Raw genomic sequence first — 25967 nt, 5'->3', positions numbered from 1 at the left:
GTGTTGTTCAAAATTTTTACATCTTCAGTTCGGCCAAAATTTGAGTCACGTTGGACAACTTATATAGAAAAAAGCCAATGAAGATTATTTTAGCGCAGTAAATTAATGTAAAATACATCAATTTTTTTTTCATTACTATTGCAACACCAAGCTACTTTGTTTATTTAAATTATTTGCTCTTCACATTTCAGTTTGACAGTTCGTAGTAAACATACATCAACACTGTGGCAACACCAAGCTACTCTCCTTGGTTTTTGAAATTTGCTCTTCACCTTCGAGTTTGACAGTTCCTATGGTTCCTAGTAAACATTTAAGAACACTGTGCCAACACCAAGATACTCACTTTATTTTTGAAATTTGCTCTTCACATTCGAGTTTGACAGTTCGTCGTCGTTTCAAACATTGTGAACTGAGGTGGACAGACCGATACTTACTTTTACACCTTGTGCCCTGATTGAATAAAAATAGAAAATTAAATATCTATGAATAATACAAAATTATTTATTTTTCAATTCATTTATTTTATTTCCTATTTCTATCTGTAAAAAACTACAGAAGAAATAAATTTGTACAATAAAGTAGTTTTATTTTCAATAATATTGATATTCCAACTATGGCGTATGGTACAACAACTACTGATCGAGATTTGAAATATTATTTGTTCATTTCGCATGAATCCAAAATGATTGTATACAATATTACATGATGGCAACATTTCTTAATCATTTATTATTAAATATCAGAAGCGTAAGGGACATATAAGTGTGTCATGCAAAAGTTCAACAAAAGAACAAATTCAATATAATTTGTTTAAACAAAATTTCCAACAAGTCAATATAAGATCCATAAAACAGAAACACAAGTTCCTAGTTTTGAAAACAAAAGATAATAAATTGCTGATTAAATGATGCACATTTTTTTAGATTAGCAAGAACAAATTAAAATAAAAATATTGTCCAATGAAAATAGACTAATTTTTGGGTATGAAATTTTATGGATCCTAATTGATGTCTCGGTAGTTTTTTCTTTTCACAAGTAAAGAATTACAATGTATTTATTTAAAAGGTGATGAATTTTTGATCAGAATATAAAATTATTTTGAGTAATTTATTTCGAGTTACATATCATAATCTTTGTTTTACAATAAATATAATTTAAACTGTCCACGCTGTATAATAATTTCTTATAAAATTGTACAAAAGTTTCACATATCTAAATACGATCACTGGGAAGATTATCGATACACTTTACAAAAAAATGGCAGTCTTTTGAGTTAAGTCTACTAAAGTAACTATTAACAACAATGCGCGACGTAATATTACTAACCTAGGAATAAACATATTTACATTCACAGATCACTTTATTTGTTAATATTCACAGATTCGTTACATTAACTAACTAAAGGAGTATCCACTGCGCACTTGTTTTCAATATACACATTAATTTATTTGATAATACTACAACGGCATTTATAATATTATGTACAAATTTAAATAATACAAAATCAATGTTTTGCACCATTGCGAATTAGTTAATTTGTTACTAGTTACACACAGTCTATATTCGTAATGTCGTATCTTGTAATGTGTGATGGGGTTTATGTCCTCTGGCGTGATGCAACCCCGGTGGAACCATGGGCGATATGGACGGGGATCTTGTGGCTAATGGTGATAACGACGGGGAAAATGATGGCGACATCGCTGAAGAGGTGGAGAACCCTCCAGGAGTGGTGTCATGACTAATGGGAGATCTCGGCAGCAGTAGGGCTCCCGCTCTCCCAGACAAGGCGGGGGCTGGGATGCTCCTGGGGGCCACACTTGTCAGGAGAGGAGGGGGAGCTCCTTTAACCCCTGGATGACCGGGAGCTTTCCCTTTGGCACTCGACGTTCCACTATTCCCACTTTGCACAGATGCTGTGTCGTCTTTTAATCTAGCTATTTCAGAGAATACATGCGCTAGGGGCTGATACTGCGGTCCCCAGTCTAGGAGGTAATCCCAATTATAACTACCCGTCAGCTCTTCTTCAGAATGCACTATTGAGCTTAAGCTTCCATTCATAGAAGGTCCTTGTGTCGGAGGCCCAACATTTGGGTCTCCGGTTGGTACACCGAAAGCCCCCAACACCATGGCTCGTTCAACTGCTGCTCCCACTTCCCCGGTGCTACTTCCTCTATCACTTCCCGCCACATCATTTAGTTTAGCGTAAATTAAATTAGTTATATCATTTTCATTAGCGGCATCTTCATCAAACATATGAAGAGGGTCTAAGGGAACACCCGAATGGTGTAAAAGAGCGTCTTTGGCACTACCCACCCCAACACTTTCTGAACATCTTCTTGAAGATGTGGATGCCCCACCTGTGGTGGCCGTATCAACTATTCCTAATCGGGCTAAATATTCTTGAGTATTATGTACAGATACATCTGATAGATTGTCATCGTCTACGTCGTCAGTTTGTCTATGAATTCCAGAATCCCTTTGCAAGGGTCCTTCATTGATCATACGGATTTCTTCATCTTCTCCATCCTCTCCATCTTCTGCTGAACCTCTTCCACTTGAGCCTGATTGTTCTGAGCCAGATAATTCTGAAGTTGTTGCTGCACCAGAATTGGAGCTGGCCGTGTGAGGTCCATATGGAGGAATTTCATCATACTTTGGAGGTGCAAATTGTCCTGTGCTGGAAACTGTACTTCCACCTCTGATTGGTATAGTATCGAAAGCACTTGGGTCAACATAACTATTTGAGGTTCCTACAGTATCAGAGCTGAGTCCAGGCTTGTTTACTTTCTTGTGGCGTCTACTTCTCATATGAAGAAACAAGAAAATGGCTGCGAATGATGCTACAACCAGGATAAGTGCTATAAGTAAACCCAGTGCCCAATCTGCTAGACCCCCAGCAGTGGCAGCTACTGCAGTTTTCTTAGAGCTACCTCCGACCAAGTTGGTATTAGGATCTGCTAATGGGTCGAGAGCTATTTCCACCACAGTCATGTTTGTCAATGATCCTTGACGACCAGAACTTGCTGTGACAACTAAGCTGATATCTCTTCCAGCTTCTAATGTGGCTGCTGCATTATCCAGCTTCTTTTTGATAATTACTGCACCTGTAGTTCTGTTCATTTTAAAGTAGGGATGTTGAGTTGTTAGCTGGTAGACAACTCTTCCATCAGCTCCTTTATCTCTATCCGTAGCGGTAACATGGCCCACGATATATCCAACTGGGAGTGCCCCAGATTTTGGTGTAGCTAGAGTGAACCGGTAGGTTCTTTCAGTAAACTGAGGATGAAACTCATCTCGACTTTCAATTTCAATTCGCACTCTTACACTGGCTGATTTACCACCAGCATCGCTAGCTTTTAACGTAAATGCGTAACGGTTTCTGGTTTCATAATCAAATATTGCATTTGTGTTTACTTGTCCTGTAAGAGGATCTATCCTGAAGAGTTTCCAAGACTCATCACTATTTGTATACCCATTAGATGCAGAAGAAGAAATTGAATAGTTGAGCATTCCGAAAACACCCTTATCAAGATCTGTTGCTCTGGCAGTAAATACAGTTGTTCCTACTGGTTCATTTTCTCCAACGAATTCAAAATACTCGGAAACTGGAAATTTTGGCGCATTGTCATTTTCGTCAGTTAGGGTTATTTGTAAATTATTTAACGTACACAACTTAGGGATTCCATTATCACAGGCCCGTAGAACTAGAAAGTATTCACTGACGCCATTATCGTATTCCAATGAGTTGTTGACACTCACCATGCCAGACGATTTCTCAATTTTAAAGAAACCTTCATCGTTTCCAGATGTTATGTCAAATGAAACTTCAGAGTTTGGGCTTCCGGAGATATCTGCATCAGTAGCCGAGACTTGAACGATAGAACTTCCCACAGGGGTGCCTTCACTGATTGTGTATTCATAATCAGCAGTAGTAAATACAGGAGCATTATCATTGCTATCTTCAATGTTGATATGGACGTTAATGGAAGAAGTGCTGTCGTCATTCCCTGGTGAGTTTCCCTTTTCATTGGCGTTGATCCTCAGCAAATAGGTATCTTGCATTTCCCTGTCCAGGGACTTGACTAAAATGAGAGCTCCATCAGGGTTGGTCACCTCAAAGACTCCATCATCGTTGCCACTGAGGATTGAGAAGTCCACTTCACTCTTGTCCAGTTCGGTGCGTATTGAACCAATCCTCAGAAACGTTTTGCCTTTCTGCGTGTTTTCTGGTAGGTTCACTCTGAAAATAGAAAAATTTAATTAATTTCACAAAATACTACATTGTCATGCATTCTAAAATATCTTCAACCAAAGTGGTTCTAGAACTGTGGGCAGTAATTTTTTGACAATGGAAAGTAAATCATTGTAGGTACATGACTGTGGTGCAGGTACAAAAATCAAGTAGGTTTTACTATACGAAATTGGCAATAAATATGATCAATTTCATAACAATCATTGGAGACAATATTAACGAATTTCAAATGACAAAATATGAGAAACAGTGAAATCAGAAAAGTTTCGGTCACATCTAGGAATTAAACATGAATTTTTTATCAGACCAGATCAAGTATCGGCGCTCTATAGAAGGCCGAGTAAATCTGGTTTCCAAGAAACTGGGCATCTTGTATAGGGCTAGCATATTCTTCAACCTACCTGCTGCTAACCCCATACAAATATCAAATACACCCAACAATTGAATTCGGGAGCCACCTCTGAGCTGGAGCCCCTCAATACTTGATAAACCTACTTGATTATGTGCAAAGAAGGGCGTTCCGTCTAATAGACAATCTATTATTAACAGACCGATTGCCATCTCTAATGCCTGTGCATTGTGCTGTACGCAACGTGGGCACGCTGAGTCTACAGGTATTTTAATGGAGCCTACTCTAACGAGCTACCAGTATTGATTCCGGTGCACTAATGTGAAACTCAACGGAGATGAGCGGAACACCCGTTCACAGTTGATGTTGGCTTCATGAGAACGGGCTGTTCTTAGCCTCACTTTTGTGCAAGTCGGCTCATATGTGGTACAAGCTACCGGCTTCTGTTTTCCTCCTTCATATAATCCTGGCCTCTTCAAGATCCGTATTACTAAATACCTCTCTACAGCCCCTACCTCAACCGGCCTAACAACACTTCCCTGGCGATATAGTTCCCCTACCTTTACAACGTACTGACTGGGGCGCTCTTGTGAGCTGTCACATAAAATAAAGTTATTCCGAAAATAAAAATAAATCATAACAGACTGGATGCATTCTGTTAGAATTATCTTCTAAAGAAAGTATCTTTAGAAGGATGTAGTGTTGTGGGCTGCACATTTTAGACAATTCAAACCGTAGAACAAAATGCTAATAAAAATCAAATAGGTACCTACTCCAAACATTTATTTTAAAGTATTATTTACCTGTAATCGTCTTTAGCAAAGTGCGGTTTTGCCTGTCCGGCAGCACGCGCGCGCACTCTCAGCGCTGCCACAGCGTGCCGGGGAGGATTGCCGCCATCTTGCGCGCGTATGGCTATCCGCAGGTCTGCACGTGCCGCCAGCGCGCTCCGGTTGGCGAGCACGACACCCGTGGCGGGAACGATTCGCACGCCGCGAGGAGCTCCAATCAGGGAGTAGGTAATGGCGGCATTTTCCCCCTCGTCGGCATCCGTGGCGTTGACGCGGAGGATCTCGACTTCGATTCCCACTTCACCTTCTACAATGATTGAAAAGAACACGAACATTAATAATCGTCAATAAACACGATAGTACAATCTACAATAGTTGCAAAGTGTAAAAGCCCAGCTACACTACTCGCGAAGTTGATCGAAGTTGACCGAATACGATAGTGTGGGCACGAACATCACTTCGCTTCGGGCAACTTCGCTTCGCTTCGCCCGACTTCTGATTGTTGTCGGTAAATGCGCCCGAGTCAAAGGACTGGACTAAGTTACTCGCGAAGTTGCACGAGTGTGGGCACGCACTTCGAACTTCGGCTAACTTCGTCGATGACTTCGTCGAAGCGTCGAAGCGAGTAGTGTAGCTGACGCTTAAGGGTGCGCATAAACTGGACAAAATTTCCGCCAGCGAAACCACACAATTACGGAAAAGAAACAAAGCAACCGCAAGCGGTGTGTCGTGCTGTTTGCGATTGCTTCGTTCCTTTGTACGCAGCATAAAGATTAGCGTGTGAATTGCTTGCTATGAAAATCTATTTATGATGTAATTCGTGAATACCTACATAACAAAATTTATTTTACTGTCTTTATTTTCATATGCAATGTATTTTAGTTAAAACTTATAGGCTAATGAAAGTTATATCTTTTTGGAGAGGAAAACTATATGTTTGGATTTGATCGATATTGTTAAAGTGCGTTGGGGTAAATCCGGTTATGGGGAGAGACCGAAAAATGCGATTTGCCGAACCCTGGCAACATAATATGCGCCAATTACTAAAAGGCATGGACCTAAAAAGTCCATGTTTAAAGTAGCGCTATTGTGCTTGAGGAAGCTACAAGCCAAAAATGTGTATATTCTTGGTATACCTTATATTATATCGTAGATAATAGGCATTAAAATCGCTTTGACAAACGGAGTCTAGAAACGTTCGATTTCAAGCAAATAACTGTTTTTTATTTATTTTGTAAATAATTTTATAAGAACGCAAAAAAGTTAAACGAGTGAAACTGTCACAGATAATCTTAGCTATAATACTGTATTTTTTAAAGTTGTTTCCTTTATGCGTTCATAGATTTGTATTGAAAAAATATTTTTTTAGTAGTTTGTATTTATATTATTTATTGAGTAATTTATTTTTTTATTTGTATTCTACTCAAGCGAAGCGATAGGAAAACCTTCAATGTATCTAAAGTATATTTTTGTATTCATAATGTACACCAGAGATGTGCTTTATTTCAAATAAATCCATTTCAAATGGAAATGCAAAATGCAAAATGGGTATTTTCCATTTTGCATTTTAAATGCTTTTCTAAAAACCATTTTGCATTTTAAATGCTTTTCTCAATGCATTTTCCATTTTAAATGCTTTTTTGCAACATTCTTCCTACTTTCTCCACTCATATTTTTTTCATAAGCCCCAAATATCAGTCGGTCCTCAACCTCGCTATGAGAGATAATTTACATTTGTCAAGTTGCTCCCTGGTAGGAGCCCTGGCAATTGAGTGATACCATTACAAAAAATAATGATTTAAATACTGAACATGGCCATGACGCTGTAATATTAAATGTTAGATAGCAGTTTCTATGTTTTTACGTTGGCAAAATTAGTCCCGCGCAAATTTTTTGTGGTTTCATAATCTGTAGTCGTGGTGTTTTTGGATTTACCATCATGTAATATGTTTGTTCTACATTGATGTCCATTATTAAATGACAAAATTGTTTAAAAATTCTATAATTATTTTAATTGTTTGACCTGAGAAACCATTTTGCATTTTCAATGCATTTTGAAAATAGGTATTTTGCATTTGAAATGCTTTTCTAAAAACCATTTTGCATTTTGCATTTCAAATGGAAAAGTTTTGACCCATTTCCATTTTGCATTTCGAATGGTTTTGGGTACCCATTTTGCACATCTCTGATGTACACCAATTCGTTATAAAGATGAATCAAAATAGTGATTTGGTATTAAGCTTCGCCTTCACCTTCTTCAGTCTCTTGAAGCAGCCAAAGGTTTTGTGGTGAGTTTTTAAAACAATTCTACTTTCTCGTTTTTTTTTTTTTCCATTATTTCTGGCTTTCACCCTTCAAGGGTGTTCTTGGCCATCATTTAAAATTATTGAGAAAGGTGTATTGAAAGGTGAATTTAAATATTAATTTTATTTAAATAGGCAAATTTCAAAATTATAATGAAAATTGGAGTCGAGTTCAGACTTAAAAGAGATGAAATGTTGAATGGAGGGGAGGCAATTTTAGTTAAGGCTTGATAGAAGAGAGGATATTTGTTTAGAGAGGGACAACCAAAAAATATGTGATCTAAAGTTCCCACTTCTAGACCACAGAATGTACAATCTGGGGAGTCAAGGACGTGAATTTTAAAAAGATGGGAAGGAACGGAACAATGACCGATCCTCATTCGAATGAGTGAAGAAATTTCTTTTTTGGAAAAATGAGGGAATTGCTGAAACCACGGTTTTGATGGAATAGTCCTTTGTATTGAGGCATAGCAGGCTCCCTTGGATTGACTAGCAATGTGCCAATACTCTGACCAAACATTGCGGGATCTTTCTTTGATGATGGAAAAAATGTCAGATAAGGGAATGTGGTTTACGAGGGTAACAACAGGGTTGGACGCTCCTTGTTTTGCCAAGGCATCCGCAATATCATTACCCATGATACCAACATGTCCAGGAATCCAAATCAGAGTTACAGATTTACCAGAGCTTTGAATGGATGCTATCATCACTCGAATAAGGCATACAAAATGATCATCAGGATGAAGAAGAGGACTGGATTTAAGTTTTTGGAGGGAACTGAGAGAGTCAGAGAGAACGAGGGAATGTTCAAAATTATTTTTGATTATATATTTGAGAGATTCTATTATTGCAATGCACTCAGCTGAAAATATTGAAAATTGATTTGAAATTGAATGAAATATTCTATCATTAGAATTATTGTGGTAAACGTTAATACCTATACCACAGTTAGGAGAGTCGGGAGATTTGGATCCATCAGTAAATAAAAGAGAAAAGTTGGGCCATTTAGATAAAATAATGTCATTGAACATATTATTGACAGTTCGGGCCGGGAGATTGGAATGACTTTTAAAGATTCCGATCCCTTCTAATATTGTTGGGGATAGGGTGACGTGACTATATTTTAGTTTGTATAAGGGAAGTAGATCATTTTGGATGATGTGGAGCTCTGAGAGAGACTTAAAATTTTTACAGATGTCAGGAATAGGTTTAGTTGAAGCTCTGATTGTAGATGAATGGTTTGAGTCAATGAACAAAGAGACGCTGGGGATAACCTGATGACATTTAGAATTTAAACATTTAAGAACAAATTTGTCAGCAAATAGTTGACGCCTTAAATAAAGAGGAGGATCAGAACATTCTACTTGAAGGGAATTGATGGGTGACGATTGCATCGCTCCAGTTATTATTCGCAAAGATTTAGATTGAATTTTGTCTAATTTATTAAGTACATTTTTTGAGGCAGTACTAAAAAGTGGGCAGGCATAGTCGAGATGGCTTCGAATAAGTGCATTGTAAAGCAACTTAATGCAAGTAGGGTGAGCTCCCCACCAAACGCCAGATAATGATCTGATGATATTTAAATTTTTTTCGCATTTAGTAACTAAATTATTAATATGGGAAGACCATTTAAGTTTCCTATCAAATGTTACTCCCAAAAATTTTACTTCAGAAGCGTTGGAGATTGGAGAATTTTTAAATAAAATTTGAACGGGGGGGTTTTTATGGCGGTTTGAGAAGGTGACACACTGAGTCTTTTGGATTGAAAGTTCAAGACCATGTAACGTGAGCCATGTGCAAAGGGCATTCATGGCTTCGTTAAGATATTTGACGGCAAGAGGGATGATTTTGGATGATAAGAAGAAAGCTATGTCATCTGCGAACTCGATAATTTTTATTTGTGGGGGAATAGTGACATGCATATCATATGTGTATATATTATACAGTAAGGGGGACAATACATCGCCTTGTGGTAAACCCTTCCAAATAGACCTACTTTGAGGAGAAATATCTGGAAGTTCAATGAAAATTTTTCTATCTAGAAATAGATTAATAATTGATTGGACAAACATGGGGGGAAGGCCAAGGCCTAGAAGTTTTTTTTTCAGGATTGGGATGGAAACATTGTCAAAGGCGCCTTCTATATCTATAAAGACGGCAAGACAAACTTCCTGTTTAGAAATTGATAAATTAATATCAGTGCTGATGATGGCAAGGTTATCCTGAGTGGATTTTTTTTTCCTAAATCCAAATTGAGATGGAGAGAGAAGCTGTTTACTCTCGACAAAAAATTCTAATCGGTTTTTAATTAATTTTTCATAAAGTTTACTGAGGGTGGATGAAAGAGCGATTGGCCTGTAGTTGGATCCAAAATTTGGAGATTTGTTTGTTTTTAAAATAGGGATGATTATTTGACAACTCCAGTCATCAGGCATTATACCAGTCTGGAAGATTTTATTTAAGATGCTTAAGAAGTGATTTAGAACATTATCATTACTATTTTTGATTATGCTGTAAGGTATACCATCTCTGCCTGGAGATGAGTCCTTGACTGTTGATAAACCATTTTTTAGCTCAATTAAGGTGAATGGAGAGTCTAGCCAATGATTAGACATGGGAGTATTATAGATGGGCGTTATTTCATCTAAGTTAGGAACAGAAGGGGGGGCAATTTTGTCCAAGAATTCATCTATCCATTTAGAATGGGACGCTCGAGGAGATGGTGAACTGAAGGAGGATCGAAATCTTCGGATCATAGACCAAACTTCCGAAATTGGAGTGTTCGGAGATACTGAACTGCAAAAGTTGTACCACCCGGATCTTTTTTTTGACCTCAATACCCTTTTGGCATTGGATTCAGCGTTTTTGTATATAAGATAGTTCTCCATAGTCATATTGTAACGATAGGAAAGAGATTTAGCTTTCCGAATTCTTACTACTTTGGAACATTCCTCATCCCACCAGGGAGTTGGAGGGAGTTTTTTGAGAGATTTAGTTTTAGGGGGAGGATTTGATTTATTTATTGCAGTTATGAGCATTGATTTGAAGTTATTATAATCATCTTTGACGGAAAATATATCGGTGGCGGGTGAATTTAGTAGGAACTTGTCCATATGAGAGTTAAATTCATCCCATTTGGTGTGTTTCGTTTTAATCTTTGTCGAAATATGAGACTTGTCCGATTGGAAAGAAGTTTGATAAGTAATGATGATCGGGAAATGATCACTGGAGCAAGGGTCGGGGGACACCACCCACGAGGAGAGAGAAGCCAGACTAGTAGAACATATCGAGAGATCCACTGCACTGGGGTTTGTGCTGGGGCGTGAGATCCTAGTAGGAGATCCGTCATTCAAAAGGAAAAGGTTGGATTGATCTAGGAAATCCATCACACTTCGACCATCTCGGTCGGAGAAAGCAGAACCCCAGACGGGGGAATGGGCATTAAAATCGCCTAATATAAAGAAAGGAGGGCTTAGTTGACTTACAATTTGCAACCAAGTTTGTTTATTGAAGTGGGCTGTTGGGGGAAGATAGACTGAAATAAAGGATGTGTCCTTTATTTTAGCTGCAACCATTTGGAAGTCAGCATTGGGGGGTTTGATATTATTTATTGGGGAAAATGATATGGATTTTTTAATAAAAAGGGCAGCACCGCCGCCCGAACCTTCCGGGCGATCGTCGCGGAGACAGGAATACCCTCCCACATTAAAGTGGGTGGATGGAGTAAACCAAGTCTCCGAGATAGCAGCCAAAGAAATAAAGTTGGAATTTAATAGGTTAAGGAGATCAGATTTGTTAGAAATAGCACTTCGGCTATTCCACTGAAGTATTCTGACATCCTGAAGAGCCATTTTGAATAAATGATTTTAATGTGGAAATAATAGTAGCAGCGTTGGACGGTAGATTAGTTTGAGAAGAAATAAGGTCAATTAGAAGAATAATAAGAGTTTGGATAAATGAAGAATTGTCTTGGGAGAGTTTTTCAGAAAGTTTAAGAGAGTTCATTGAGGACGGATTATAATTATTTGCACACCCATTTGTGGCATTTGAAAGAGGTGAACCATTGGGATTTAAGAGCAGTGAGTTGTGTTGTTGCTGATCGTATCCAGGAGCCGGTTTAGAGATAGCGTTTTTGTATGTGAATTTAGTTGAACGAGAAGAAGTTGTTGTAGTGGAGGGAAGAGGGTTGGATGAGGAGTTGCTGGATAAAGCCTCAGCAAATGATTTTTTGACAGGCGGGAATAATTTAGAAGCCTGCAGAAAAGACAAGTTCTGAGAGGCCATAGATATTTTAATATTTTTTTGGCGAGATTGTTCTGGGCAAGATGTGTTGATAGCTGTATGTGAGCCTGAGCAGTTAAAACATTTAGGTGAGGAGGAAGAAGGACATTGGTCAGCTGCGTGGTTTTCTCCACATTTAAAACATCTGGGTTGAGATCTGCATGCAGCTTTGGTATGACCAAAACGGCAGCAATTGAAACATTGAGTGGTGGGATATGTATACATTTCAACTGGTAATGAGTTGAAGAATAAATATATATGGGAGGGAAGAGATTGACCTTCAAAGGTGATAACAACAGATTGGGAGGGCTTCCAGGTAATTATACCCTCAGAGGAGTCCTTGTAATTTAGCCTCCTGGCTTTTATGGGATTGCCAATGTGTTGGGGGGTTGAAAGTGAAGACAGAATTTCTTCGATGGACAGATCGGTCGAGATACCTCTGACCAGGCCCATGCGAGTGACATTGAAAGTAGGGATATATGCCTTGAACTTTGAATTAGATGAAATGAAGATATTTTTGATGAAACTGTTGGCAGCTGGCCCTGAGAGGAATTCGACGGAGATTCGGAAGCGACCCTCGGCTTTTACACCTCCAGGTTTGATTGAAAGATTCTTGCTATTTGATAGGAATTTGCCAAATTCAAGAGGGTGGATGGTTTTTCCTTGCTCAGTTTTTTGGGCGTATGCTATGAATGGGCCACGGGAATGAGGAGAATAAAAGTTTGTTGGAGGAAGTTGAGAAAGTTCTGGTGGGGACAGTGAAGTCGAAGGCGAGTCAAGTTTTATTGGGGAAGAAGGAGTAAATTTCCTTTTTTTGGTAGAAGTCAAGATGACAGAATCACTGTCAGAAATTTCTACATTTTCCCCGTCTGGGGGGTCTGGAGAGGGATCTGGGGGCTTTGTAGGGGGTCCAGGAGGGAAATCTTCCTCCATTATTCACAACAGTAAACAACTACAATAATAGTATGAAAAATGACAGAAGTAAAAAAGTTTATAAATATCTGGAAATCAGCAGCGAAAAGTGACTCCTGGAAGATCAGGAGGGAGAAGAAACCTCAAGGCACAACACACTACACTTTTTTTTTGCCAGAAAACAAAAAAGAATGGTAAAAAATTAATTTTAGATAGAGCAAAACAAAACAACTGATGACAGCCAAATGTTATTGTTGCCCACCTACTTTCTCGTTACATTGTGAAATATCCGATGTTACTCCATCGTAAATATCTACAGATCCAGATAAGCTATCGTATCCTTCCTTTCGAAAATGGCTAAAAATAACTGTCAAATATCTCGATTTCGCGCGTAAATTAACTTGAATGCCCACGCGGCTCTTTGCCGAAAATCGCGTGCTTTTGCCCGACCTAAAAATTTTCGTATTTTAATTTTTTATAGTAAGTAATGTCCAGCAATTAAATCAACAGAAAAGACAGGCGGTAAAATAACTCCGAAATGAACAATTGAAATTTCGCAAACCTACATGTAATAACATGTAGGTTTGCGAAATACCCTAATAAGGGTGCGTCTAAACAGGAAAAAATTATGTCGGAATTTAAAAAAATATTCTTCAAACCTTATTTCCAAAAGGCTTTGAGAAACACTACGTCCATCTTACCCGACAAGGAGGAAGACCGGTATACTAACATTATAAATGGCCTGTTTTTGTTGTATAGGTAAACAATTAAAATATTAGATATATTCGATTTTAGAATTGACTCACAAATTTTCGTAGTTTTTAGGTGTTTTACTGTCTTTAACTTGATAAATAAAAAATGCTAGCATTATTAAGAGCTAAAGATAACATAATACAATTAAATCCTTTGCGGGGTCACCGTAGATGCTGAATAAAAAAATCCAAAGTAGACAGATGTTCATCTCATAAAAAAATCACACGGTCTCACCCCAACGCAACGTACCATATATTTAACTACTTATTATAACTATGACGAATAATTTTCAAATAAGACAATGTAGGTACAGCAAGGACATTCACAGACATAACACAAGGACGTGCAATTAGACAGAATACCAAAAAGGACAAAGCCAAAACCAATGCAAAACAGTTAATATTACGCTTCAAAAGGATTATAATGAGCTGCTGGAATCCACAAGAATTACATAAATTAATAAATTCAAAACAGATTGTAAGAACCACATTGACCTAAATAAGTCATAATTAGTAATTTGTAAACTTAAATGTAGTAACTAAAATAAAATTAAAATAGGATAGCGCACATTGTTGTAGAGTGCGAATGAATTAAGTACGTAGGTACTACCTACTGTTGGTATCTATGTTTTTGTAGTTGTTTTTCTTGAACACCTCAGCACAAACGTGCACCGAGGCATTCATATAAATATGTTTAAAAAATCAGTTGTTTTTTTGTATTAGGCAATTCACCCTTAAGAGAGTGCTATGTGCCGTTAAAGTTAAGGGAGATGGTTATAATTTTATGGGAAATCTATACGGGAATAGGAAATCTCAAATATTGAAGTCATTCAAGTCTATGAACTTGTATAGAACTGAGGAAATGCGAGAATTGTTGAGAGAAAGTAAATAAGGAATACTAAGGGGAGATTGGTGGGTGATTTTTATAAGTAAACGATAAATGCCTTTGAAAGATGAATGATTTTTACAATTAAAGAAAACGTGATCAAGAGTCTCATTTTCCATGCCGCACTGGCAGAGTGGACTATCTAGGACCCGGATTTTAAACAAATGGGATGCAATGGAGCAATGACCAATTCTCATTCTCGAGATACAGGATATAAATGTTTTGGATTTTTTCTTGCCGTGGAACCAAGGTTTACTTGGAATATGATTTTGTATTCCAACATAAAAAATCAGTTGTTATTCATTATTGTAATAATCGCATAATGATTTGCATTTCAATTTTGAAAAAGAATATCTTGACTTCGTGTTGTGAAACTAGAAAGTAATCCCTGTGTAGTTCTTCATTTTCGTCAGTGAACTTTCGTGATGGAGTAGGTATATAGGTCGCATTCAAATTATAAAAAAAACTAACAAGAAACTTTCGTTAATTGAATTAAATTAAACTGTTAATAAACATCACACGAATCATCAATGGATCGAAATTCCGCAAAGGCGGTAAATTATGAATAGAATCACAGCTAATTTGATTTAATATTAATGTATTGAATCCGACATGAACAAAGTGCCTGGCTGTTAAAATAAGCTCTGAAAGTATGGCCTTAAACCCATACGACCTAAGCCGCTTAACACATTAAATTGATGTTTTATTTTTTAATAAACACTCGCTTGCTTGCATCGTCCAGTGGATAGAGGTCCCAACTCATGTCCAATTCTCCATGCGAAAAGAGATCAATATGATCTTCAGAAATAACTAATAATTTACGTAGAGTATTTTTTTTAACAATTTTGAAAAAACATCCCCCCTTGATTGATTGCTTTGTTTAATAGACCCTACGAAGATGGCTTTATACCTTTGATAAGGAACATACATTGGTACAGGTACTTAGGGCTGCGGCATTCCATTAACTCCTTTGTGAATTTTTGGAACCATACTACTAAACATACTAATTTCGGCTGTCGCTGTCGGTGATATGGGTATGTGTGTTAGTAATGTGAAATATTCCTGCGTAACGCGTAACATTATTCAAGTTCAATGAACTTTTATTTCAAAATTGAAACTCTTACTGGAACTACTTATCATATCAAACAAGGGATAAAGTAGGTACCTACTAAAAAAAATTATTCATGATCAATTATTTATTCGAAATGTGTAGATATTTATTTTTTATGGCTTGACAGATGCTTATATGAATTAACATGTAGGCATGGTTAAAAAATCATTTATCTGCATGTAATTAGCTATTATTGGGAAAAACCCATGGTAGATTATAAGATACAACTTTTATGAAGAAAAAAAATATATATATGAACAAATTTTTTGGTGAGACAGTATAATTTACAAAAACATAATTTTGCAAAAAACAGGTAACTTATTACGAAAATAGAATCAGCTGGCGCACGGTGAAAATTTAGCTTCACCACACGACGGGTGAATAGAGTGAATAGAGTGGTTTTACTGAACTAAGTCCAGTGGACATACTTTATATGCTATTTCAATCGTACACACATATTCTTTGAATGGCTATCCTTTTCATACGCTGTGCTAATTTTTTGTCCGATTATTATGAATATAATGCTGCGTATATATTTGCGCCATAAGGTGTCTTGTTCAGCTTCACAAATCTTTTAACTATAATATCTCGTAATTTTTCACGGGTCCGCGCTAATACAATAATAAAAATAAATATCTTTCTTTTTGTAACAAGTTTAATTAATGATATCCTCACTGGGATCTCCCATGTTGAGGATTTCATGTTATGTGAGTTTTAATTATTTGAATAATATGAAATTATTAGGTAGGTACAAATGCCAACGAATATGATTCACTGCTTAAGTGGCTGCTGTCTGCTACCGTGTGAAAAGGTTGAGAACCGCGGAGGGATTCATTTATCAGCCCGTAGCCTGTAACATTGTCACCATTAGCATAATTTTTACACACGATGTTTTCTTCTGAAACGGTCCGCAGTTAATGGAGAAATAATCTCCGGGGATCCTATTTGTCAGACCCGCTGCGCAATCAGCACCACTCTGTTCATTCGCTTAGTGGTTGGTTGCTTTATAGTCCATTGGACGTAGAGTTGGCAGAGTTGCGGGTTGCAGGTTGCAGAGTTGCCGGCACTCTGAGAGACTGGGAGCATACAGAACACAGGACTGTCACTGACAACCTTTGGGATCGTGTCTTGTGTAGCTGCATTAGCGTACTCCCCAGGCGTTTCAAATGATCACCCGAAATACACGAAAAAAATAAATGAAAAACAAAGCGAATAAAAAGTAAACATTTCAACACACCAAAAGAACAAACAAAATTGGACGATTTTATAATTTGGGCGAAGGGGCTTTATAAAACTGGTTTTTAGTAGACATGTTGTCCCCGCTTTCCAAACTGGAATTGACACCACAAAGATAAAGAGACTGATTCGGACAGCGTGGCCGGGAGGAGCGGCAGGAGCGGGAAGCGGGAGCGGGAGCGGGAGCGGGATGAGCGAGGCTAGAGGTGGGAGGGGGGGAGGGGCGGACCTTTCCTGACCAAATTGAATTTCGGTACGCCATTGTAACTCAAACGGGAACCGGTCGAGTTTAGCGATGTTTAAAAAGCGCGTCATCGCGGAAAGAGAAGAGATCGCAGATATGAAAAAGGCAAAATGGAAAACGAGAAGTATTTTTTTCGCCGATCGTTTCGGGGTTGAAGAATATTGTCCCATGACCGTGGCTGCATCATGCATTTGCCGTATGCCGTAAGCCGCATCACTGCATCACCGCATCACCGTATCCTCACTTATAACTTACAACCATGGCGCTCCACCTGATGACTGAAATACGGGGCGATGCTATCGCCAGGGTGGCTCCATTATAATTCGACGAAAAACGGACAACTAAACAATTTATTAAGGGTGTAACAAATTGATTGCTCCCAACATCGGGTAAATTATACAAACTTGAATTTGAGAGGAACGATGAAGTTGTAATTTCAATCAAATGCCATTCAAAAACGATTGATTGTCCAAATTTTCTGTGTGCAATACATTTACGATTCAACGATTCCCACAGCAATCAGAATAGCTTGAGAATAGAAAATCGGGACTGAAATGCGAAATACGACTGGTAAGCGGACCCTTGACTTTGTTTATCGGTATCTCAGTTATTTAATTCCATAGGTTGTCTTTGGCTGGCTTGTTGCAGCATCCCACGAGTCGCTGACACTGGACCCGCTTGATACTGGACACTGCACCACACCACACTCGCACAGTTAACGCAGATGCGGCGCGGCGGACCAATGGCTCGCCGAAAGCCAAATAACTTAACATTTTAGCCAACTTATTTATAAGGAGCAGGATTTAAATTTGCCTTGTAGCTGAGCGGGCGGCCCGGGGCTAGATCGACAAACAAGGATGGATCAGACGATTGTTTTCTTAAAGGATCAGCCTTGTGTGGAACGGAGGGCTCCCATAAAGACATCGACTCCTAAATAACTCGAGGGTTTAAAAAAGGACCGTGGGGTAGGAAGAGTTGTGGCGAATTCGAATGACTATTTATGTAGTCGGATTAATATGCTAGTATGAAAATGTTACATACGCGAGAAAGTATATTTGGTGATTCCGAAGAGTGCTGGATGGCTTGCATCTAAGAACACGTTCAAGCTACATATTAAAAGCACATTTGCTTGTGATTGATAGCAAAACATTACTTTAATTACGTTTAGGAAAATAATAAGCATTGCACTAAAATGAGGCCAGTTTCCCAATTAGCCAGATCTTTTAAACGATTGAGATTTACTATCAAAGTAAACATGAATATAAAATTATTTATGCAAATTACATCCGAAACAAATTCAACATTCTATCCGAGCTTGTCCGGAATAAGTGAAAGCATTTAAGCCAACTAATTCTATAGTTTTTAGGTCAACGATTTATTCCAGATGACATGTTTGACAATTATATTTTTTTCTGTCATAAGTACCTAAACAAGTTTTACCTGTGGCAACTCTATCAAAAACTGCATTGTTATGGGATAACTGCAAGATTTAATATTGTATGAGACAAATATTTTTCCCTGCAATCAAAGTATAAACGAGAAATACATTAGCCTGTTGACTGGGGGACGAGAATTAGGAACCGCGCGAAAATTATCTTGATCAGTTTAGCTAAAACATCGTATAATTTTTTTTCTGTTTACCAAGTGATAAATAGTATTATTCGTAGTATATATTAAATGTTTATATTATAAGACTCCGATTTCGGAAACGACTGTCAAAAAAATAAAATATCATTAATTTTTTCGAGTTTTTGATATTTGAATATAAACAAATGTTAACTGATGTGTTATTATCCATCGTTAACTTAGGTTTCTCTGTACAACTTAGATAATTGTAGATAATCATTAATATATCATGAAACATCATTAACTATGACGAGCTATCATGAACAATCAAAATATCATGAACCATTTTTTTATTGTTATCGCGTTTAATTGTAGAATTTTTTTTTTTTTTTTAATATTTCCAATTTAAAAAAATGTATTTATTAATTTTTATTGCAACAAGTTTTGCTATGTAAGCTGCAGCTGTTTCGCCTTCTAAAGGCATTATCAAACTTTTACGCTAATGTTGTTAATTAACATTATTGAATGTATAAAAGAAAACTTTAAATTATCATCGACCATCATAAACCATCATGATCAGTAAAGTAATATAATATGAATAACCTGGTACAATAGCGCTGTAGGCAGGCTGCTCAAACACCGGCGAGTTGTCATTGCCATCCGTAACCCTCAGCACCAGGGAGGCTCTTGCCACGTGGGCGGCGTCAGAAGCCAGCACGGTCAGGGTGTACTCCGACTTGGTCTCGTGGTCCAGAGGGCGCAGCAGCACCACCCGCCCGCTGAAGCGGTCCACGCTGAAGGGCCCCGTGCCGCCCTCGGAGAGGCTGTAGGTCAGGGCGGGACTGGTGTCCACGTCGTTGGCTGTCACCGTGGTGACGACAGATCCTACGGGAGCACCTGGAAATGTAAATTACACACATTAGTCAAAGTGAAACATTTAAAAAAAAAGCTAAATGGGTAGATTCATCGTAATAATTGGAATACGAGGGTGATCTGAAAAATTTCCGACCTCAACGCAAAGATGGCGGTACTCGTCAATAAAAGCTAATGAATATAGTTGTGCATCTTTTGAAATTTACTCACCAAAGTCGAGTAGTTGAAAAGAAAAATAAACATGCGTGTTCTTCGTTATAAATAATGCATGCGTCTGAAATAATTTTAATTTATATTTTTATTAAATTATCAACGAACAACATATAAAAAAAAACTTTGTGTATCTACAATTTTCGATAGCTCAATAGGTAGGTATATACTCTGTTCTTATACAATCCATGTAAAAACCCAGCTGGGCGTAAAACCAAATAAAATAAATAATTAAATAAAATAACCTCTTATCTACGCAACTCCGTTAGTTTTAATTTTTTCTCTTGTATATTCAAAAATCCTATTATTTATCTATTTTTATAAATAAGGTTGTCTGTGACACTGGGTGGGCAGCGTCGATTTGATTTGTAAACAAATCTACAGTTTTATCCCGAGACTGATGAAATTTTACACGCTTGACCTTCAGGTCACTGTTGTGTTTACATTAGATTTAGAAAAAAAACTGTGTAAAGCCGGGTACTTCAGCTAGTTTATTTTTTCTTTATTTACAAAAACTTCTGCTATGTAATTAGTATTACACGTGACAGACGTTTCGCTTTCCGAAGGCATTACCCACTGTATTGAGACCACTTACCGATGATCTGTTTATACTACTTCTGTATAGGTACCTAAAAGAAAATCATATAATTTTGATTTTACTACCAATATTTCCTTATAATAGGTTCTAACTAAGAAGAATGAGCGAGCACTGAATGTTTTTGAAAGGAAAATTTTGAGGCCCATCTTCGGACCGGTTCTAGAAAATGGATTTTGGCGCAGACGTTATAACAATGAGCTCTATACTCTGTTTAAGGAGCTAAACGTCACAAAGTTCATAAAACTGGGAAGACTTCGGTGGCTAGGTCATGTGGAGAGAATGACCGAGCATCAAGAACCAAAGTCCCTGCTGAGCTCAAGACCGATAGGGAGAAGGAGCCTGGGAATGCCAAGGTTAAGATGGAGCGACAACGTCCTCAAAGATTTGTCTGCCTTGGAGCTTCGAAACTGGAGAGAGCTGGCGCGGGACCGAGATGAGTGGAGGAAGACTCTTGAGGAGGCCAAGACCCACCAGGGGTTGTAGAGCCAAAAGTGATGATGATGATGATGATCCCATTATAAATTTTCAAGTAATTTCTCGGAAATTATTGATGGATATTACTCATTAGCACCGAGCGCCCTTAAGGTGATTTTGCACAAAAACGGCGCCATATAAATCATCCAAATATTATTATTCTTACTAGAGTATTTTTTTTACTATTTATTTACTGAACAACCGTGGGATTTATTACTGGTATGACCATGTAAATTTAATAATGTCATTGAATATATGAAAGAAAAACTTAAAATTAAAATGGAGTTCTAGAAATAAAAATTTATAACAATAAATAAAAAAAAGCAAAATTTACAGAAATTATTTCACACTATCACCATTTAACATTTTAAGCAATGTTATAGATAAACTAACTATTTAACTAACCATCACGCCGTTTCCCCGCAGGGGTAGGCAGAGAGGACGGACCGCCAAACAATCGTAGTAAATAGTGTCTCTAATAGCTCTCATTATTGTATCATTGTTGTAAGATCAAGAAAGGGACGCTTAGATGGTTTGGGCATGTAGAGCGAATGAGCGAAGAAAGGAGTGTAAGGAGAATATACGATGCAAATGTGAATGGTAGCAGAAGTCGGGGACGCCCGAGGAAGACATGGCACGATCAAGTGAATCAGATACTTGAGTCGGGCCATGTCAAGAGTCAGAACAATAGAAGAGTATGTATGAGACGATGTATGAATGTGAATAAGGCAAGGAGTGTGTGCCAAGACCGAGTTGTTTGGCGGTCCGTCCTCTCTGCCTACCCCTGCGGGGAAACGGCGTGATGGTTAGTTAGTTAGTTAGTTAGTTAGTTGTTGTTAATATTACCGTGTTTCAATATGTATGACCTTTACTTTCTATTACTTAACATAAATGATCGTGGTGAAGGAAACTGCGTACTTTGGCAGTTTTTGATTGTTCGTAATATTAAGGCAGTGTGTGTAAATTGGATTCGTATGGTTTCAATGATCGGTAAAAAATAAATTATTCATCGATAATCAACGGGAAGCTTTTATGTCTAGAGCAATTAAATATTGAGGTAGATGTGTAGCGAAATACAAGAAGACAAACTAAAGAGTCAGAGGAGAATCGAGATTAGACAAAATCAGATAAATAAATTCTGCCGAGAGGCATTAAAAAATAATAGGGAAGCGTTTACTAGGCTCCATAAATATCAACCAAAGTTCCTCACAAAGCCGACGCAATTCCCAGTTGGGAATTTTCATACCACGCATTCTGATTCATCAGAAGAATTATGTGCAAACTTTTTTTAAAGTTTGGTCGGAGGAGTTATGTAAGAAATCTCTACCAGCATATGGATTAAATTTACGAGTTATGCAGATACCATGATAGTATTGATTAAAGGACCAATTTAAGATTAATATGTTGGAGGTAACAACGTAGTTAAATCGATCGGACCGTTTTTACCCAAAACATTTCACATACATACTAATTTCAGTTGTCCGTGATGATATGCGTGATGTGAAATATTCCTGCGTAATTTAATGTAGTGTGTAAAATTATTCACGTTCGAATACCGTACAAGGGTCCCAATTACTCCCAACCGTCTGGAGCCAATGAGACTATGGCATCACCGAAATGAGTACGTTGTGAGGCTGAAGGTAGTGGCGAGAGGAAGGAGATGGGAAGTACCTGGCTATTCTGGCAGATCTGGTCACTAAATACGACTTACGCAATTTCATGCAACGTTTCAATTCGGAATGGTGGTTTTACACCATGGCGCACATATTAAGATCCGTCAAAAGGTATAAATAAGAATCACTAATGATTTCTAGAGTATACTAACGATGTTCATTCGAAAAATAAATTTTTGAATTTCTCTCTACTTTTTTTTTCTTGCAAATTCAAATTCATTTAATTTAATTTCAATAAATTATCACTTAATATTACTCGCTGTTGTTTACAATGTTTCGCAACATTTAAGTGGAAGAGCTGTGTTCACTTCTGAATTTCTTAAAACCGCTGTCCGTGTAGAGAGATTAGGGTGGGTCGGAAGGATTGAATTGATCCGGAGAAGTAGGAAAGATTCGCTTGGAAGACGCAGGAAGCAGGACGCAGGAGGACTGGTCACCCCACGGCTACGGCTGCCGCGTCCAACACAATGACACCGAAGAAAAAGGAATACGCGACACTATGAAAAAATGCAATACCGCCTAATAAATATAAGGAAATAAATATATTTAACAGAGGCTTTATTTTATTTAATCTTGTCTTCGGAATCGAATGTTGCAGATGTGTCGGTGGTGAGAACACTTTTATTTCGTCCTTTTCTAACGGACTGTATTCAAAACGTACTGTGTACAAAGGACTTACATATTGGGCACAGTGTTTTTTTATTGCAATGCTTTGAAATCATTGTATCTCGTATGCACGTAATCACTCGGAGTGAATTTTATCTTTTATCTTTTTTAACCGGTCTACGACGGTTCTCTTTTGGCGGGGGGAATTATTTGAGAGGGTATGACATGACATGTGCTGATCTGACTGCACATCGCGCGGAGTGGAGTCTACCTAGAATATAACTTATTCAATTGGTCTAGGAAATGTCCCCGCAATCCATCCAATTACAAATCATCTAAATATTGTTATTGCTTTGATTTGTTTAGGTAATTTTAAATAGTTGCACGTAATCACGCGGAGTGCATTCGGCAAGGCAATTATTTTCTTAAAGTGGCGTAGGAAGCGTCCCTTTTGCGGTGGTTGAGTTGTTTCATGGGGTGCATTTGATTTGTATCTCGTATGATTGTACGCCTCCCAGTGAACACGTGCACGTAATCACGCGGAGTGGCTTCTACAAAGCATCTATCGTCTTCAAATGGTCTACGAAGTGCCCCTGTTGCCTTGGTGGAGTTGTTTAATGGTGTACAGCTTGATTCGTATCTCTTATAGCTTCCTAGTAAACGTGCATGTAATCACACGGAGTGGATTCTACCAAGCATCTACCTGATTCAAGTGGTCTAGGAAATGTCCCTTTTGTCTTGGTGGAATGGTTTGATGGGTGATGTATGCCGGGATGAAGGCCTGTACCACGTGTCCTCCCCCCGCGTGGACCGGCTGCCAGGTACAGCGGCCACATTCCTCGTGTTATGTCACCTTTCACTCGGAGCCCCACGATCTTCACACGGATGGATGATTTTTTCTCCAGCCGTCAATCGATGAGCCTCGTAATGACCAGGTACAGGGACGCGCGCTTAAATAGCACGGTTAATTCAATAAAAAATATTTCGATATATACGTTGTATATAAACTAAAAAATATTCCATTTCGTTTTAGTTTTGCAAAAAAATTACGAAATTTATCTGTTGTGTGTTGAAGAAAGACAGGTGATATGTAGATCGGAAGTTTAAAATGGAATCCTACTGTAAACAAGATTGTTTCAGACACGGAAAAATGAATATCTGCTAGCAGTAATTTGACTATTCGTCTTGAAGCAGCAAACAAAAAACGAATGGTAAGCCTTGGCGTCATGAAATTTGCACAGCTTCTTTGTGTGAAATTTTACAGCCACCACCATTTGACAGGCGAGTATGAGTACCGCAGCCCCGGGAACCAACACCCCTGCCTAGGTCACCATAGAACTTAGCATGGGGTGCACGTGTTCATGGGGTGAGGTGTGTCTAGGTATTGTCGGGGGTGTTTGAAACGCCTACTGTGTGGCGGGTCAGATCGGGAGAGACTAATCGAGGGAGACCTTTTGACTTCTCCAGCTGGACTCTCTCTACGCATCGCCTCGACACCTAGATTCCTACTCATCCATCCCTTATTCCTCTCTTATTTCCTAAAAAAAACCTCCACAGAGAATCCCCAAAGATGAAACAAGCCCTGAGGGATTTTTTTCCCTCAGGGCCTACTGTGTGGAGCTATAGTAAAACAAATAAATAATATACGAAATGTAGAAAAAAGAAAAAAAATATTTAAGAAAACAACTTTAATCGATTATTGAGCAAAATAAAAATGAAGGCACGTATATCATAAGAATAATGTTACTTAGGTAGTAAACCATAATAAAAAGATATTTTTATTGTGTGCAATTTTAGAAAGTAAAATACATATATTACTTCTAACAAAAAAATTTAATTAATTTTGTTATTAGTTATTATAATAGTAAATAATTTTTTCATACCATTTTTTAAAATAGGCAATTTATCTTCAGCAACATCGCGTAAGAAGAGTTATATACAGTTTTTTTTTTTGCAGGAACCAATTTCAATAAAACATCGATTGATACGCCTCTGACTGTCCATGTTTAATCACGGCGTTAAGATGACAGCCATTTTCGATTACCAATTAACGCTAATTGAGTAGGCACACAGTTTGGAAATCGGTATTATTATTTTCATATAAAAAAGCCGAATGCTTACTGTTTCCACCTGCACTCTACAGACTAGCATAGTCGTCATTATCATAGAGCGCTTTAAATATTGTATGGTTCATACACAAGTCACTACCGATTAATCACCATCAATTTTGAGTAACGATGATTTTTTTTTCATTTTTATTATTATTATAGCCAATTCTATACAACACTCTTCTTTCACATTGAATACGAAGATGCTCTAAGGTAATTGTTTTCTTACTGGATTTACTGTAAGTAAGGATTTACATGTTTTGTAAAGGTTTAAACATTTTACCTTTAAAAATAAAAAAATCTCTTTGACCGATGTAACAAAAACCATTTATCGGTGATTTCTGGTAAAATGAAATTTTATCTGAATTTTCTTCCCGGATGTCTACGCCCAAGCAACTGCTAAAGCTTGTAAAATCGGTACAGCTGTGGAGATTTAAAATAATCCGGAATTTTCAATGGTCCAATTAGAAAATAGGTATATATTCTGGTAAAGCCAGAAAAGAAAAATTCGGAAAACTACTGGTATAATAAGTAATTTAACGTTCATATAATTAGTGGTCGAAAATTCTCATCTGGCTACATAAAGATGTTAAAAATTGTTGTGGAGTGATTTTCGGTTGATCGAAAAGAAACATTGCTGAAATGCCATCGGAAGATAAGTACCAATTCACTGTTTAAAGGTAGTGTATGCAGACATCTCCGTGTTTAATCTTCCGTCGGCAGAAAGTATGCAAGCGGCTCT

The 25967-nt window shown here is 37.7% G+C and overlaps 1 protein-coding gene across 1 annotated transcript in view; it reads right to left on the bottom strand.

Moving 5' to 3' along the window:
• Window positions 1-399: 399 nt before the first annotated feature.
• ds (dachsous cadherin-related 1) overlaps window positions 400-25967 on the bottom strand; it is a 364082-nt gene continuing 338514 nt past the window's right edge. Inside the window, exons 15-17 of the mRNA XM_089635790.1 lie at window positions 19287-19580; window positions 5405-5699; window positions 400-4240 (exon numbers count right to left, since the gene is read on the bottom strand). Coding sequence (XP_089491916.1) covers window positions 1558-4240; window positions 5405-5699; window positions 19287-19580 — 3272 coding nt within the window. The 3' untranslated portion in view covers window positions 400-1557. The remainder of the gene's footprint in view (window positions 4241-5404; window positions 5700-19286; window positions 19581-25967) is intronic.

Source organism: Hesperophylax consimilis, chromosome 9, assembly GCF_061612785.1.
Source record: "Hesperophylax consimilis isolate HC1 chromosome 9, BYU_Hcon_1.0, whole genome shotgun sequence".
Classification (NCBI taxonomy): Eukaryota; Metazoa; Arthropoda; class Insecta; order Trichoptera; family Limnephilidae; genus Hesperophylax; species Hesperophylax consimilis.
This window is presented reverse-complemented; position numbering and strand designations above follow the sequence as displayed.